The sequence below is a fragment of the Lepus europaeus genome, chromosome 10, assembly GCF_033115175.1.
Source record: "Lepus europaeus isolate LE1 chromosome 10, mLepTim1.pri, whole genome shotgun sequence".
Taxonomy (NCBI): Eukaryota; Metazoa; Chordata; class Mammalia; order Lagomorpha; family Leporidae; genus Lepus; species Lepus europaeus.
Window position 1 is genome coordinate 115,970,906 of NC_084836.1, and position 14,623 is coordinate 115,985,528.

At 60.8% G+C, this 14,623-nt stretch overlaps 1 protein-coding gene across 1 annotated transcript in view; it reads right to left on the reverse strand.

Moving 5' to 3' along the window:
* The window catches only part of NFATC2 (nuclear factor of activated T cells 2), a 119,479-nt gene that overhangs the window by 32,206 nt on the left and 72,650 nt on the right, over nucleotides 1-14,623 (reverse strand). Inside the window, exons 7-9 of the mRNA XM_062204365.1 lie at nucleotides 6,536-6,591; nucleotides 6,011-6,137; nucleotides 3,384-4,073 (exon numbers count right to left, since the gene is read on the reverse strand). Of these exons, the coding sequence (XP_062060349.1) occupies nucleotides 3,384-4,073; nucleotides 6,011-6,137; nucleotides 6,536-6,591 (873 nt within the window). The remainder of the gene's footprint in view (nucleotides 1-3,383; nucleotides 4,074-6,010; nucleotides 6,138-6,535; nucleotides 6,592-14,623) is intronic.

Genomic DNA, 14,623 nt, shown 5'->3' on the forward strand with positions numbered 1-14,623 from the left:
GAAGAGGGTACCAGATAGCGGGGGCTTCTCAGATCCTGGGGAGGGGTGTGGCCAGCGCCCAGGATGACCATTTGCTTTCTTGTGCTACAGAGAGAGAGGGCTGGAGTCCACTGCCCCACTTCCTTCTCCAGCTGCAGACCCAACTCCCAGCTCTGCCACACTTTCAGAATCCCAAGGCGAATCCATGGCAGGTCAGAAATGGCCGCCCCGGATGCACGCCCCACTGCAGCCGAGCCTGAGCCCCATGGGAGAGCCCCGCCCCTGCCCTTGAACAAGACAGGCCTCGGTGTCTCCCATCAGAGCAATGGCCCGGAGGGTCCAGTGTCAGAAGCACACACAAGACAGCAAACACACGTCTGAAAGCCACGTGCGCAGAGGGGACACTGGAGATGTCCCACAGGTCCAAGGATCTGTGAGCAGGGCCCGAGATGCCAGCAACCGGAGGCCACGCCGTGCCCACGGCAGCCTGGGGCTACAGCAAGGTGCGGAGTGGAGTAACTGCCATGTGGAACGGCCAGGACGGCCTCCCCGGGGGAGAGGCCCAGGCTGGGCAGAGCCAGGCAGACAAGGCCGGTCCAGCACCAAACATGAACCGGTGCACACTGCTGCCCATGGGCGCCACACCTGCAGAAATTCTTCCACTCCCCCATCATGCTGCGGCCCCAAGTGATGTGAGGGATGGAGCCACACTGGAATTCAGGACCCCACATCTGCAGGGCCCTCAGTCATGTGCGGGAATGGGGCAGGCTCCAGGCCCACCTCGTCACCCAGTTCCCAGCAGGGCTGCAGCCTGGCCTGTAGTCCAGTCCCTTTGGGAAGGCCACGGCCTCAGAGACATTTGCCACCCATAGGCCCCGGGAAAGTGCTGAGAGGTCCCACAAGCGTGGTTTTTTTGTTTTTGTTTTTGTTTTTTTGTTTTTTTGACAGGCAGAATTAAACAGTGAGAAAGAGACAGACAGAGAGAAAGGTCTTCCTTTCGTTGGTTCACCCCCAAAATGGCTGCTACGGCCAGCGCGCTGCGCCAATCCGAAGCCAGGAGCCAGGTGCTTCCTCCTGGTCTCCCATGCAGGTGCAGGGCCCAAAGACTTGGGCCATCCTCCACTGCACTCCCGGGCCACAGCAGAGAGCTGGCCTGGAAGAGGGGCAACCGGGATAGAATCCGGCGCCCCAACCGGGACTAGAACCAGGTGTGCCGGCGCCGCAAGGCAGAGGATTAGCCTGTTGAGCCACGGCGCCGGCCCAAGGAGTGTTTTTTTAAAACTTTATTCAGCCCAACTTCTCTCACTTTTTGAAGCCATGAAAGCTTCCATCAGAGGGCAGCTCCTAAAGCCGTGGGGTGGGGATGGGGTGGGGGTCACCCGGAACCCCCTTCAGGTCCCCCCAGCGGCAGCAGCAGCAGCAGCCGTGCCATGTGCAGTCCTCTAAGAGGCCCGAGAGCCAGCAGGGGGCGGGCCCATGCCCAGGGGGCTACCACACCTGGCCGCCTCCCGCACAACAGCACAGTGCTGTGGCCAAAGCCCACCTCGGACCCACGGGGACATCATGGCTCCCAACACAGGCGCTCACTACTCGCCTTCAGCATGGGGTCAGGGACAGGGAGCTAACCTACCAGTCCCTGGGAAGTGACCTGGGCACTCATTTATTTATAAAGCGCCTCACCTGTAACACGACCGCACCCCACACATGGACAGGGTCCGGTCTCAGCCGCATGGCACATGTCCACACCACTGGGCCCTGTGCATCACGTGTCCGCCATGCAGGTCAGCCCCCTTGAGGATGGGACCTGAGCCGTGCCTCACCCATCCCCGGGGCAGAGGGTCCAGCACAGGGGCCCGGACTCCACGCGAGACATCTGGGATCGGATTATCAATCATTAACGAAGGCGGCCTTGTGAGGCACCGGGCAATAGTAACCTACAGGAAGCAGCCCCAGAGATGTCAGCCTGCTGAGTTCAGGGGAGGTCTCCGAAGGATCGTTTTACTGGAGATAAGGCATGGAATCTTCTAGAAGTCACAGAGCCCCAGGTAGCCTGGCTCCTCAAGACTTTGCACCAGAGGGTTTTCCTGTCACTCAAGTACCCGAGAGGCAGGAACCCGCCCACTCCCCACAACCTCCGAGGCCTTGCTCGTATTTCCCGCTGCTTGGCTGGCTTCCTGGGAGTTAATTTTCGTAACCGAGGTTCTGGGGTACAGGCGAACACCTCTAATTTGAAAATGTGCAGTGCTGCAAAAGCCAAAACTTTGGACACTGACACACCTGATGCTCTAAAGCCTTCAGAGGCTGGAGCACTGTGGGATTTAGATTAGGGAAGCTCAATAGGTGAGCTCTCCACACATACTCTCAAACCCCAAAACCTGGCGATCTGAAACACGTCGGGCCCGAGTGCTTCAGACGAGGGGTGCCCAGCCTGTGTGCCGGGTGCCACCACCTGCAGACGAGGGGTGCCCAGCCTATGTGCCGGGTGCCACCACCTGCAGACGAGGGGTGCCCAGCCTGTGTGCCGGGTGCCACCACCTGCAGATGAGGGGTGCCCAGCCTGTGTGCCGGGTGCCACCACCTGCAGAGCACAAGGCAGGAGCTCGGGATGGTTCTTTTTCCCATTAGAACGCACAGCTCTGTGCTGGCTTCCAGAGTCCCCGAGAGGAGCTGCAGCACCCACCCCGCCCTCTGTGCCCCAGCCGCACCTGGCCGGTGCCAGGGGAGTCTGCCCAGAACAAACAGCCCTCCTTCCCTGAGACGCAGACCCGAGGCCACATCACAGCCGCTCCACGACGACCCCCAGGCAGGGCCCTCTGCCCACAGACTGGGGCACCCACGGACCCACACAAAGACCTCTTGCATCGTCCGCTTGGCCCAGCGGCCCCATCAGCTGGGCTCACCATGGCGGGCGCCCACCTCTCCCATCCGTGTGCTCTGTCCAGCAGCACGCGGCCGAGCCCCACCCACAGCCTGCCGGCAAGCCCCCATTCATGCGGCCCAAGCCCCTTCTCAATGAACGCTCTTCTTCCGCCCCGCCCCTCCCCAGCACACACAAGAGCACTACAGAGCGGGGGTTTCTCCGCCGGAACAATGGGAGCTCGGCTTTCCTGTCCTCAGCCTAAATCTGGCCATCGGAAGGGGAGTGGGAGCCGTTAAAGGGACCAAGTTCATGACCCAGGGGTCTGTCCTGGGGCTACAACCGCCCTGGCTGGCTTTCCCTTTCAGGGCAGTGGGAGGTGGGATCTAATGCTACTACCCACCCCAGCAGCTCCCACCGGGAAATGAGACTGGCAGGACATTCAAGGCCATCTTACTCACACCCCGGAAGTCCCAACGAGGGCCCTGAGGAACACACCTGGGCCACGTGGGGCCCTCCCGGCCGCGGAGAAGAGGGAGACTCTTACCGTCATCCAGGTAGGTCTGGTCCAGGTTCTGTTCCTGCTTGATCGTCACTCCCGCAGGCAGGACTTCCTTTTGGTCGCTGACCGGCGGTCCGTTTTTGGCAGCTCTTTGACTCGTGGCATTCTGCTGCTGAATGACCGTGGGGTAGGAGGCCGGGCTCAGCCTCTGACCTTGACCGGCGGGGGGCGGGCCGGGCCTGGCGGGGCCGGGCGCGAAGTTCTCGCAGTACATGATGTGCTGGAACTCTTGGTGGCTCCCGCAGCGCAGCGGCTGGTTGGTGGGCGAGTAGTGGATCACCGGCGAGGCCTGCTGGTTGGCGGGCGCAGGGTGCAACAGGGCCGAGCCCTGGCCCTGGGAGCCGGCGTGCACCAGCACCGAGCGGTGCGTGTCCGCGAGGGACAGGGGTGCGGCCATGAGGGCTGGCTGCTGGTAGCCCAGCAGGCTGGGGCTCAAGCTCTTGCTCCGCTGGTAGAGGACGGCCGCCGGGTTCTGCTGCTGGTAGCGGGCGTCAGGGGACGGGAGCCCCGAGCGGAACTGCTGGCAGGGGGCCATGGTGGTCACCAGGCAGGAGGGGGACTCGGCCACCATCGGGTGCTGCGGGTAGTAAGGCTGGCTCCCCAGGCCTCCGTGGGCGGGGCTGCAGATCAGAGTGGGGTCGTACTCATCGGTGGGCTCTGTCTTGATGGCTGGGACTGTGAGGAGAGAAAAGCATACGGGGGCAGGAATGGCCGTGAGCCGCAGACGCCGGAGTCCACACAGCTGGGCTGCGTCCCTAGGAGCCCTGGGCGGGCACCTTAGGTCAGAAGTTCTACCCTTCCGGTACGGGACAGGTGGCTGGGGGTCTGGCTCAGTCCTGGCTGGGACGTGGACAGGCTGTGTCCCCAGCAAGGGCTCAGCAGCGGGTGTGTGACCTGAGATCCCACGGGACCCAGGCTTGCTCGGCCACACATCGCCACAGATAACAAGATGCACAGTGCATGTTGGGGGGGTCTTATCGATGACCTGAACCCCTAGCCACCCAAAACACACACAAACACACACACTCACACACTCACACACACACACACACACACACACACCAGCCCCTCCCCAGGAGGATCTCTGTCTACTCTGTTCACTGTTGGGTCCTCTGGGCCCAGAACAGCACCTGGAACCTAAGTGGCTGTTGGTCATTTTCCAGGCAAAGCAACCATCACACAGCGACTCAGGCCTCAGTTTCCTAACCTGTCCCCTGGTAGAGAGGTCCCTTCCCCATGGCCGGGGGCGGCGCACAGGGAGGCTGTGGCCACCTCAGCGTTTCTTCTGACACCTGCGGCGCTGTTCCCTCCCCACCCCTCTGCACCAAGCTGCAGAACCGGGGATCGATCTCCACCCCCTGGGGTAACAGATCAAGGTCACTGTCAGGGCTGCAACCCAGCCCTGGGGCAGGAAGCAGCAAGGACAGCACCCCGCCGACTGCGGCCACAGGAGCCGGTTCCCAGGGTGCCATTCAAACACCGGCACCCAGGCCGCTGGCCCCCCTGGGGGACAGTGCACCCGCTCAGGCCTGCTCAGCCGGACTACAGCCACGGCTGGCCCAGGAGGTTCTCACTGCCACAATGACAGCAGAGCCGGAGTGCCATGAAACATAACTGAAGGGCCCTGCATGCCCAGGGGACATGACATCAGCTGAGCTGCTGTCTCGAGTCCCCCAGTCATTTCCTCCAAGTTTTGGGCCCTGTGAGGCCTGGGTGACCTGACCACCTGCTCCTGTGTCCCAGCTCCAACACAAACCTGCAGTGCCCTCCAGGAAGCCACGCCTACCAAGGCCAGGCCACCAGACCGTTCCCTGGGTTCAAGGCTCCCAGCCAGCCCGAGGCTCTGTGTGCCATGGTCAGAGGTCAGGATCCAAGCCCGCCTGGGTGACTGGCTTGGATCCCAGGTCTCCAGTCCTGGCAAGGGGACGAACAGGTGCTTCTTGGCCTGCCCCCCAAGGGCCAGCTCAAAGCAGCAACTTGGATTGAAAGCCACACCTCCCCGGCCACCCCTGCCCATCTCCTCTTAGCCCTTATCCCAGTCCAGTGTGGCACTGGTACTCCCGAGTAGGCCAGCTCCACGGGAGCAGGGATCACCTGTGTTTTGCTCACTGCTGGGTCAGCCAGCCCAGAACAGTGCCCGGGACACACTGTTCTAAACAAAGCAGCGAGAGACACTCATCACTCTTCTTGCAAGGGCAGGGCTTTGTGGGAACGAGACCTGTGGCCTGGTTGCCCCCAACCCCTGGTGCTACCGAAAGCCTTTGCGGGCTTGAGGGCAAATGCACCTGCTAGTCCTGGCAGGGGCAGGTCTCAGGACAGGTGTCGTCCATGTAGCCACCTGCTGCTGCCCACGTCTGTGTGTGACCCCTCCCCCGAAGGCAGACAGATGACAGACTAATGACAATAGTCGCTAACATCACCCACATCACCGTCCCAGGCACTGCGCGAGTATCTCATGTGCATTTCATTTCTGCAACTCTGAGAAGGTCTGACAGACGAGGGAACGGGCTCAGAGGTTGCGTCTCCTGTCCGCCGTGGCCCGGCTGGAGCAGCCCGTGGGGGTTCCAGGCGCTGCCCACTGGACACGGACGCGCTGGCTGGGCGGACCTTACCTGGGTGGTAGGTAAAGTGCTGAGGCTGGCTTCGTTTCCTCTTCCCGTTGATGACGTAGAAGTTCACCTTTACAGACGTGCGGACGTGCTTGTTCCGATACTCGGGGATCTCGACAAAAAGCATGTTCTGGAAGGAAGCAGGGGTCGCGGACTCAACCAGATTCCTACACAGGCCCTGGGCACGTGCAGACCGCCCTTCTAACGGGAGGGTCTCGACACGCTCCTGGGCACACAGGCCACGTGCAACGGAGGGGAGTGGAACTCTGCATTGCAGCATCCACTAAGCTGTCATAGACGCCAATCAGAAGGCCTGGCGCTCGAGTGACCTCTAACTCACTCGGCGGAGGTCCAGGGTCAGGTCTAAAACACAGGGGACTGTGATGCAGGAAGGGGGGAGGGGGAGGGGAGCGGGAGGGGAAGAAGGGAGAAAGGATGGGGGGAGGGAAGGGAGGGGAGGGGAGGGCAGGGAGACAGCTGGGCTCGTGAGCATGAGCTGTCTGCGGGTCAGCTTGCCCGCGCGCTTACAGGCTGGCTCTTGTCCTTATCCACCGTAGCTTCCATCTCCCAAACTTGCTGCCCATCTGGAAAAATAAGAGAACAGCAGGCTTTGAAAGAACCATTAGAAACCAGAGAGCAAAGACAAAGGCTCCCCCACTTCTGCACATCTGGGTTTATGGGCTGTAAACCTTCAGCCAGGTGTGCGCACGAGCAGTGCATAGTCCCTTCTCCAGAAGCAAGGAATGTTGACAGCAGAAAACCGGGCAGCCATAGAAAAATGAGATCAAAAATACTGCCTGGAATCCTCCAAAGCTATTTACAGAAGGCCCTGGTCGCTCCAGGACTGCCACAGGGACCCCATTTCCGGTCCCGAGTGGCCCAGCTGTGCCTTCTCCATTGTGTGAGAAGGCAGGTCGCCGGGACAGTCCATCTGCCCCAAGTCCACAGGGGACCCGGCCACTTAGACAGTGTCCCGGGCCCTGAGTCACCACGGAGAGCGGCGACACCTTCCCGGCATCACGACAGCAGCACCGTGAGCTCTCCCGCCCGGGAGCAGAGCGCTGCTCCCCCACCGGGGCCAACAGCGTGGGCCAAACCAAACTCTGCATCTGCACAAAATACATTTCCCCTGCTGACCACCTACACTGGCCGCCGGGGCGCTCCCAGCTGAAACAAATCATTTCCACAAGGACTTCCAGGGTGTTCGGTGGAACACTGAGTCTGAGGGATATTAAATGGCTTTTTGAGAAGGGGAAAATTCTTCAAGCTAATAAGCATTTGGAAAACGCTGAGTCAAAGTCAAGTGGGTTTCCTGTCTACAGGACTTAGAGCTTCAGCCCGCCCGCATGCGCAGTCACTCCCCGGCGCGCCCAAGGACCCCTCCCCGCCTCGGAAGTGTAGCCACTTGCATTCATTGTGATGGCTCAGATCTGAGCCCAGAAAGCCTTGGCTCTTAAGCCTCACTCCAAGAACTCTGGGCTCCAAGCACTGGGAGGATGACCAGTACAGAACCCGTCTCCTAGCTCAGTCACCAGCCAAGTCTGCCATTGCCACCAGGGCTAATGCTGTCTGGATGGCCAGAGCCGGAGCTCTCTGCAGCCATCAGGGCTGGCAGTCTCCGCCCTGCGGTTCTGGCAGGTGGGAATCCTGAAATGACTAAGCGGGGTCGAGGGAGGAATGGTGGATGCCCCGCCTCTCCCTGCAGTGTGGTCCCTGTGGGAGGGACCAGCGTGCGTCCATCACTGCCGCCCAGCGCGTGGCAGGGGCCGAGCACACAATCAGGTCTGCACATCCGGCGGCAGCGGCTGTCACAGGCGCAGAGGGCACAAGAAAGGATGAAGAGATCGGACGTCAGGGCACGGGAACCTTGGTCGCGCTGCCCTGGGTGGTTTCGGGGTGCAGAGCTCTGCACAGATCTCGACCTGCGTCCCCAGGCTGGGGCCCCAGCACAAAGTGCATTTCTATTCTCTCCCCGCAATGTGGGCTCCACACCAGAAGAGCAGGTGAGGAAGTCACGGAGGGAAGCGAAGCCGAGGTGACCGCTGGCTCCCGGCGGCCTTCCTCAGCTTGTCGCTGGCTGGCCTCAAGTCTGCCACCCACGGCACCGGCATCACTGTTCTCTGGGCCCAGGCCAGAGCCCCTGCTCTGAGAAAAGACGGGCCGATTCCAGACGCTCCTGAGCGCGAGGGGCGAGCTCGGGGTGAGTGAGCAGGAAGCAGCAGGCTGCCCCCCCAGGTCCCCCCCAGCTCCCAGCCCTGACCCAGGCAAGGCACGGGGTGCGCCAAGCGGCACCGTGATGACAAGGATCCCCTGGGACGGGAGTCTCTGGCAGACTCTTCACCAGGTCCAAGGAGCCAACAGAGACAGGAGGGAGACTCCCCATCTCTGGTGGGCGAACGGACTAAACAAGACTCCACCAGCCACAGCTTGGGAATTCCCGTACACCAGCACTTGGGGGCACCCCGAGAAATCAGCCGGCCCAGCACTGTCAGACGGGGAAACTGAGGCCTGGAGAAGGAAGGACAAGGGTGCACAGACACGCGGTGCAGTTACTGAGTCACTGCCAATGGCGCAGGTGCCGCCAAGGTTGCTAAGCAGCAGTCTGACTGCCAGCTCCTGCTGGGCGGAGCCAGGTCCCAGTGGGTGGGACAAAGTCCTGCAGGGCTGCTCACACCCTTCCCTGCCCCCTGGGCACCCAGCGCAGCGCTGAAGCTCCGCCGCGGCCCTGAGGCTGGCACGCCTGGCTCCCGCTCTCCTTCCCACCCTTGGGGTGCTGGTCTCACCCCAGCACTTCCGAGCACTCGCCACCGCCACTCGTGTCAGCCCCTCGAAAGTGGGGACCGCTCTCGGCCTCACACGAGCCTAGGTTCGAGGTCTGCCCTTGCCCTCATCCCAGGGTGAGGCCAGAGACACAAGCACAGGCCACGCACACAGCGGGGATGGGGGAGTCCGAGCTGAGCCCTGGAGGCCTGGCTCCACAGCCCGCGGTCCTTACGCCATGGACACTGCCCTCCCCAGAGCTCCAGCCCAAGAAAACGACCCTCGGGGCAGCACTGGCTTGGGACACGCACAGTAGGGCAGCAGGGGCCCCGCAGGTCTGGGCCAGGGAGGGGAGGCTGCAGTGGGCAGGAGGATCCGGCCACTCCAGGGCTGCCTCCTCCCCCTCCGTGTCCTGCAGCACAGCCGCCTTCCCCTCGCTGTCCCCGCAGCAGCTGGCATGTCACTGCTGTGCACCCCAAACCTTGGAGCAAACACACCCGGCTTTAAACCCAGTTGCCCTAGTCTGCTGTGTGACCTTGGATCAGGTACAGTCCCTCTCTGTGCCTCTAACCACAAACATGGAAGTAACCACAGTTCCCCTAACTCCTAGGGTGGCTCGGAGGGTTACCTGAGACCTGAGACATGTGGAGGCGGCAGTGTGTGACAGCCCGGCAGGGTCGCGGGTATGGCGTGATCTAGCAGCGACAGATCACCCACTCACCAGCTTTTCATCACTTTCACGCGTGTGTGCCACAATATGCTGATCTTTAAAACCAGAAAATAAAGCTCTGACAGCAATCATGACTACTTCTGCCTGCAGGTCTGGGCTGGGTGGGGCAGGACTGAGCAGGGGACAATGACTGTTAAGTGACATGGGGACACTGCGTGTGTGTGTGTCTGTGTGTATCTCTGTGTGCGTGTGTCTGTGTATGCATGTGTCTGTGTGTGCGTGTGTGTGTGTGCGTGCGTGTGTATGTGTGTCTCTGTGTGTGTACGTGTGTGTATGCATGTGTGTGTGTCTGTGTGTGCATGCGTGTATATGTCTCTGTGTCTGTGTGTGTGTGCGTGTGTGTCTCTGTGTGTGTGTCTCTGTGTGTGTCTGTCTGTGTCTGTGTCTGTGTGTTTTCTTTCAGAAACGGCTCTTTTCACCACAGTTTGAAAGAGAGACCTCATGGGAATGAGACATCAAAGCCTAAACCAAGCCAGAGCCAGGCACATGCTGAGATGTCGGAGGGCAAAGGGCAGCTTGGCGCACGCGGCCCGGGTGTGCGCTCAGCAGGGAACAGGCCAGCGAGGGGAGGGAGAGCAGGCGGCCCTGGTCCTCCGGGATTTTACCCAGCACGTGGACGATGCGCTCGGGGCTGGCGCCCAGGAGCACTGTGAGAAGCAGCTCCAGGCCTTTGTCCTGGGCTCCGCCTCCTCCTCCCACCCCACACCTGCAGGGCGCACCCAGGAAACATGGGAATGCCATCCTCTGAACCACGCTCCCATAGGGCTTCTAGAATCTTCTGTCCAGGTTCAGGTCCAGCTGTCACCGTTGGTCAGCTGTGTGGCCTCTGAGTAGCTAGACCACTCTGTGCCTCAGTTTCCCTCACAGGCACAACAGCCACGTTGGTATCACTGAGGTCAGAGAGCTATGAGATTGAAGAGGCTGTCGTGCGGCACGCTCGGCCACAGGCCCCACCACGGCCAGCGTCACCACTGTCAAGGCTGCTGCAGAAGGGACTTGAGCACCGGGGAGCCGGATGTCCACCGGCCTCAGTGGTCGCCTCTAGGGATCCAGAAGGGCCGGGCGCCCTGCCCCAAGCACCCTGGCGAGCGGCAAAGCTTTTTGTTCAGCTCATCGCGTGGCACTCCCCATGCAGATAAACCAAATGGGCAGGCGGCTGGTGGACTTCATCGTGAGCCACCTCGAGTTAGTTACACAGCACCAGGCGTCCCTGGTACAGAGCAGGAGCTGCCCCCAGCGACAGGCGGATGTGCGTTTTCCTCCATGCTGGAAGTGTGCAGACCAGGACAGCCACCAGCCCTGGTCCTAGCCCCGGGGTCTGCAGCCACAGACTAACCAACTCACAGCAAAAATGATGGAATATTACTCAGCCACGAAAAGGAAGAAATCCTGACATGTGCAACAAAAATGGATGCAAGCAGAGATCACTATGTGAAGTGAAATAAACCAGACCCAAAAAGATAAAGGTCACATTTTCTCTGATGGCTAACACGCAGTGTAACACAGAGAGCAGCACAATTACGTATGTTGTCGTAAACGCCGCATCACTGAACCATGCCATGTAAGAGACGACACACTCTCCTTTCCCACGTTAAAAAAGAGAACGGGGAGGGGACAGGACGACTCGGGGTATTAGCAATGTGATGTTCTTAATTTGGGTGTTGCTTATGCGTGGGATCAGAGGACCAAAAGATTTATCTGTATGCTTGTGAGCACTTCTTGGTTTGTATTCTGTATTTCAATGAAATGTTTTTAAAAATTTAGTTAAAAAAATGGGTCTGTGCCAAATACTACAAACTGTTTTTCTTGCTACTTTCCCTCAACAACAGTGTAACCACCACTGCGGTAACATTTACAGGTGTTAGGGCGGCAGGTGATCCGCTGGTTTGAAGTGCACAGAAGAGGGTGTGTGCAGGTGCAGGCCGTATGCCAGCCCCGCCCTCCTTCACAGAAGGGACCAGAGCTTCCACGGATTTTGTATTCATGGTGCAGGTGGGGGGTGGGGCCCTAGCACCCATCCCCCACACGTTCCAAGGGACCATCTGTGATGCGTCTGCCTCTGCTTCGAGACTCTGTGCTCCGAGCCATTTGTGCGGTTTTACTTCCGGGGTCAGGAGCGGCGACGCCTTCAGGGCTCCCATCACTGACTCAAGAAACAGGTGGCACTAGGAGGGACTCTCATTTGTCTGCTTTTAAAAAATAAAATAAAATAAAATCTTGGAGCGGCCATTTGGCATGCTGACTAAAACCTCTGGGGACACCGGCAGCCCAGATCTGAGCACCTGCTGGGAGTCCAGGCTCCTCTGTTTCCAATCCAGCGTCCTGCTAATGCGCACCCTGGTGTCAGCCTGGCTCAACTCTGGCTGTTGTATCTGAGGAATGAATCAAAGGATGGAAGGTCTCCCTCCATCTCTCTGTCTCTTTCAGATGAAAAAATAAAATAAACACATAAAAAGCACAAATAAAGTCTTTTTCTCAAGGAAAAGTGCCGTATAACTACCTGCTCACTCGCCAGCCTCCCTGGAGCCCTCCAGAGCCGTACCCGCAGCAGAGGCGGCCGGGGCAGGGTGGGGTGGGGTGGGGTGAGGAGCCGGGCAAAGCAGGCGGCTGCGGGATGAGCCACACTCACACCTCCGCCCTCCAGGGCCCCATGCAGGGAGGCAGGGCCTGATGTGTCCCCTGGGGACCCAGGAGACATGAACTTGAGGCTCCTCCTCTCTGCAGGGCTGGGGACCCTGCTGTCTTGCAGCTCCCTGTCCCTGGCCTGGCTGAGGCCGCGGTGGCCTCTCTGTCCCTGCTACAGCCTCCAGGCCTTGGCACCTGCTGGCCCTGCCTCCTGAGAGCTTTCTGCAGACCCTGCCCACCCCACAAGCTGAGCTCAGCGAAGCCCCCTGAGCCTTCTCCCTCCACTTCCTACTCCGCCATCCACCCCAAATGTCATTTTAGTTGACGACTGGCTCTCGGTCCCCGCCTCCCCCACTCGGAGCAGGGCCACACCTGTCTCTTCTCCATCCCAGCAGCACAGCACCTAGAAAGTGGCTCCTAAATACAGGCTGAAGGTGAACACACCGGCCTCGGGACCCCCTGCTGTGTTGCCTACAGCCAGAGCTGGGGAGACTTGGGACACCCACCGGTCCCTCCAGCAAAGGGCTCCCACCAGCAGGCACCACGGGGCCCCTCCTGGAGGAAGCTCCTGATGGGAACCAGACACAGCCCAAGGAACTCAGCCCCCTGGGCACTCCCAGGGCCCCCAGGGAACAGAACTGAGCTGCCAGGTCGGGGGCTCCATTGCAGGGAAGGGTGTGGCTGGGGGGCGGGGGACCTCCTGCAGCCTAAGTCAGCCTGGAGGGGAGGGAGCAGCTGCCTTGGGCAAAGAGCCTGGCTCTAGAGGGGACTCAGCGACTGTAGGGAAGAAAAATGGCACGGGGGCGTGGCTGAGCCAGCACAGCTTCACCACCATCACCCACCCCTGCCCGGCAGTGCTGCGGGGTCCTCCAGACCCGAGGCCTCTGCACTCCAGCGGCCGCTCCTGGGGAGCACTCGTTAACCACGCGTGCGGGAGGCAGGGTCCTGGCTCGGGTGGGGCCGGAGTCCGGGCGGTCAGCCGTATGGTGCAGGGAGAAAGGCCAGTCCCCGCCACCAGCACCGGGGGCTGAGCACCCACCGGGCTCCAGGCACAGGGAGAGAATGGGAGCTCGCGTTAGGAGAGCAGGCGTGACGCTGGCCAGGCCTGGCTGGGACTTGGAAGCTTGGCTAAACGCAGATGGCTAAAGGATTTCGGCCTGCTCTTCCAGAAGAATGTGTCCTCGGGGGAGCCAGGCTTAATGAGCCCAACAGACTTGGGGATCGAGTCGCCCCCTCAGCTTAGGGTTCCAGCGTCGGAAAATGACGCCAAGCGTTCACACTCACTGCGATCTGGTGGGGGGGCTTTCCCCCACCCCCTGCTGCCCGCTGGGCTTGAAATCAGAGATGACCCCCTAAAATCTATACAAAAATGTGGCCCCACAGGACGCCCCCAGACAACCGGGGCACGGCTCACTCGCCTGTCCACTCCACGTGTGGGCCCCTACCCCACACCGCCCCAACCCATCCTTCACACCAGAGAGCGCCCCCGCCCCTTCGAGAACGAACCCGAGCTCCTCGCCCGGCCCCCTGGCAGGTGTCCCGTCTGCTCTCACTTCCCCAAATGCCCTACGCTCAGCTCCACACCAGGGCCTTGTCACTGGGTGGATCCTCCAGCCTGCGATGCCCTTCCCACGGCCCAGGGTCGCTCCTTCCTGCCTGGCGGGAGCTTTGCTCAAAGCCACCTCCTCAGGGAAGTCCTCCCTGACCTCCCTCCAGGGAGTGTTGGATTTAACCAATAAAAACACAGGGCATCCGGTTAAATCTGGATTTCAGAAAACAGCGAGGACTTGTATACTACGGGTCTGTGTCAGACTCCTGCCATCGCACGGGGCTTAGTCACACCAATGAAACTCACTGTGGGACGCACACTTAACCAGGGGCCCTGCACTCCCCACCCCCAGGGCTGCAAACCCTTGGCTCGCCTCGCCCACCCTGGCGTCACTGTCTCCATAGCTTTTTCCCCATCGCAAAGCTTGACTGCTCACCCCCAAAGGCACAGGTCCCCTGTGTCTGCACATGGCAGGTGCTCAGGGGGGACCCGGGGACAAGGTGCCAGGGCAGCAGGGCATGCCTGATCAAGGCCCACTCTTGCTGGAAGCCATCGGCAGAGCTTCTGGTCCCCAGCCCCAGCGGCCCTCCTCAGTGCCCGGCGTCATCGCCACACGGTGGCCCTGGAAACCAGGAAGCTGGGGTTTGGGGCCCAGCCCTGGACTGACAAGCTCTGTCACCTCAAGGAAGTGCATCGACCACACGGTGTGACTCAGCTTCCCCGTCTGTAAAATGGGGGTGGGGGAGAGGAGACAGCGCACCAGGCTCCCCCCACCCCGCGAGCCGACACCTGTGGGCTGTCACCTGCCCCAGACAGGGCCATTCTCCCAGACGAACTGGGCTCACCGGAAGGAGACGCCTGGGTGCCGTGAGCTCTCTGATGGCCAGCAGTCCAGGTGAGGCTGCTCAGGCTGCAGGCCAAGCCAGGGGGACCCAAAGCCCGGTCTCTGAAA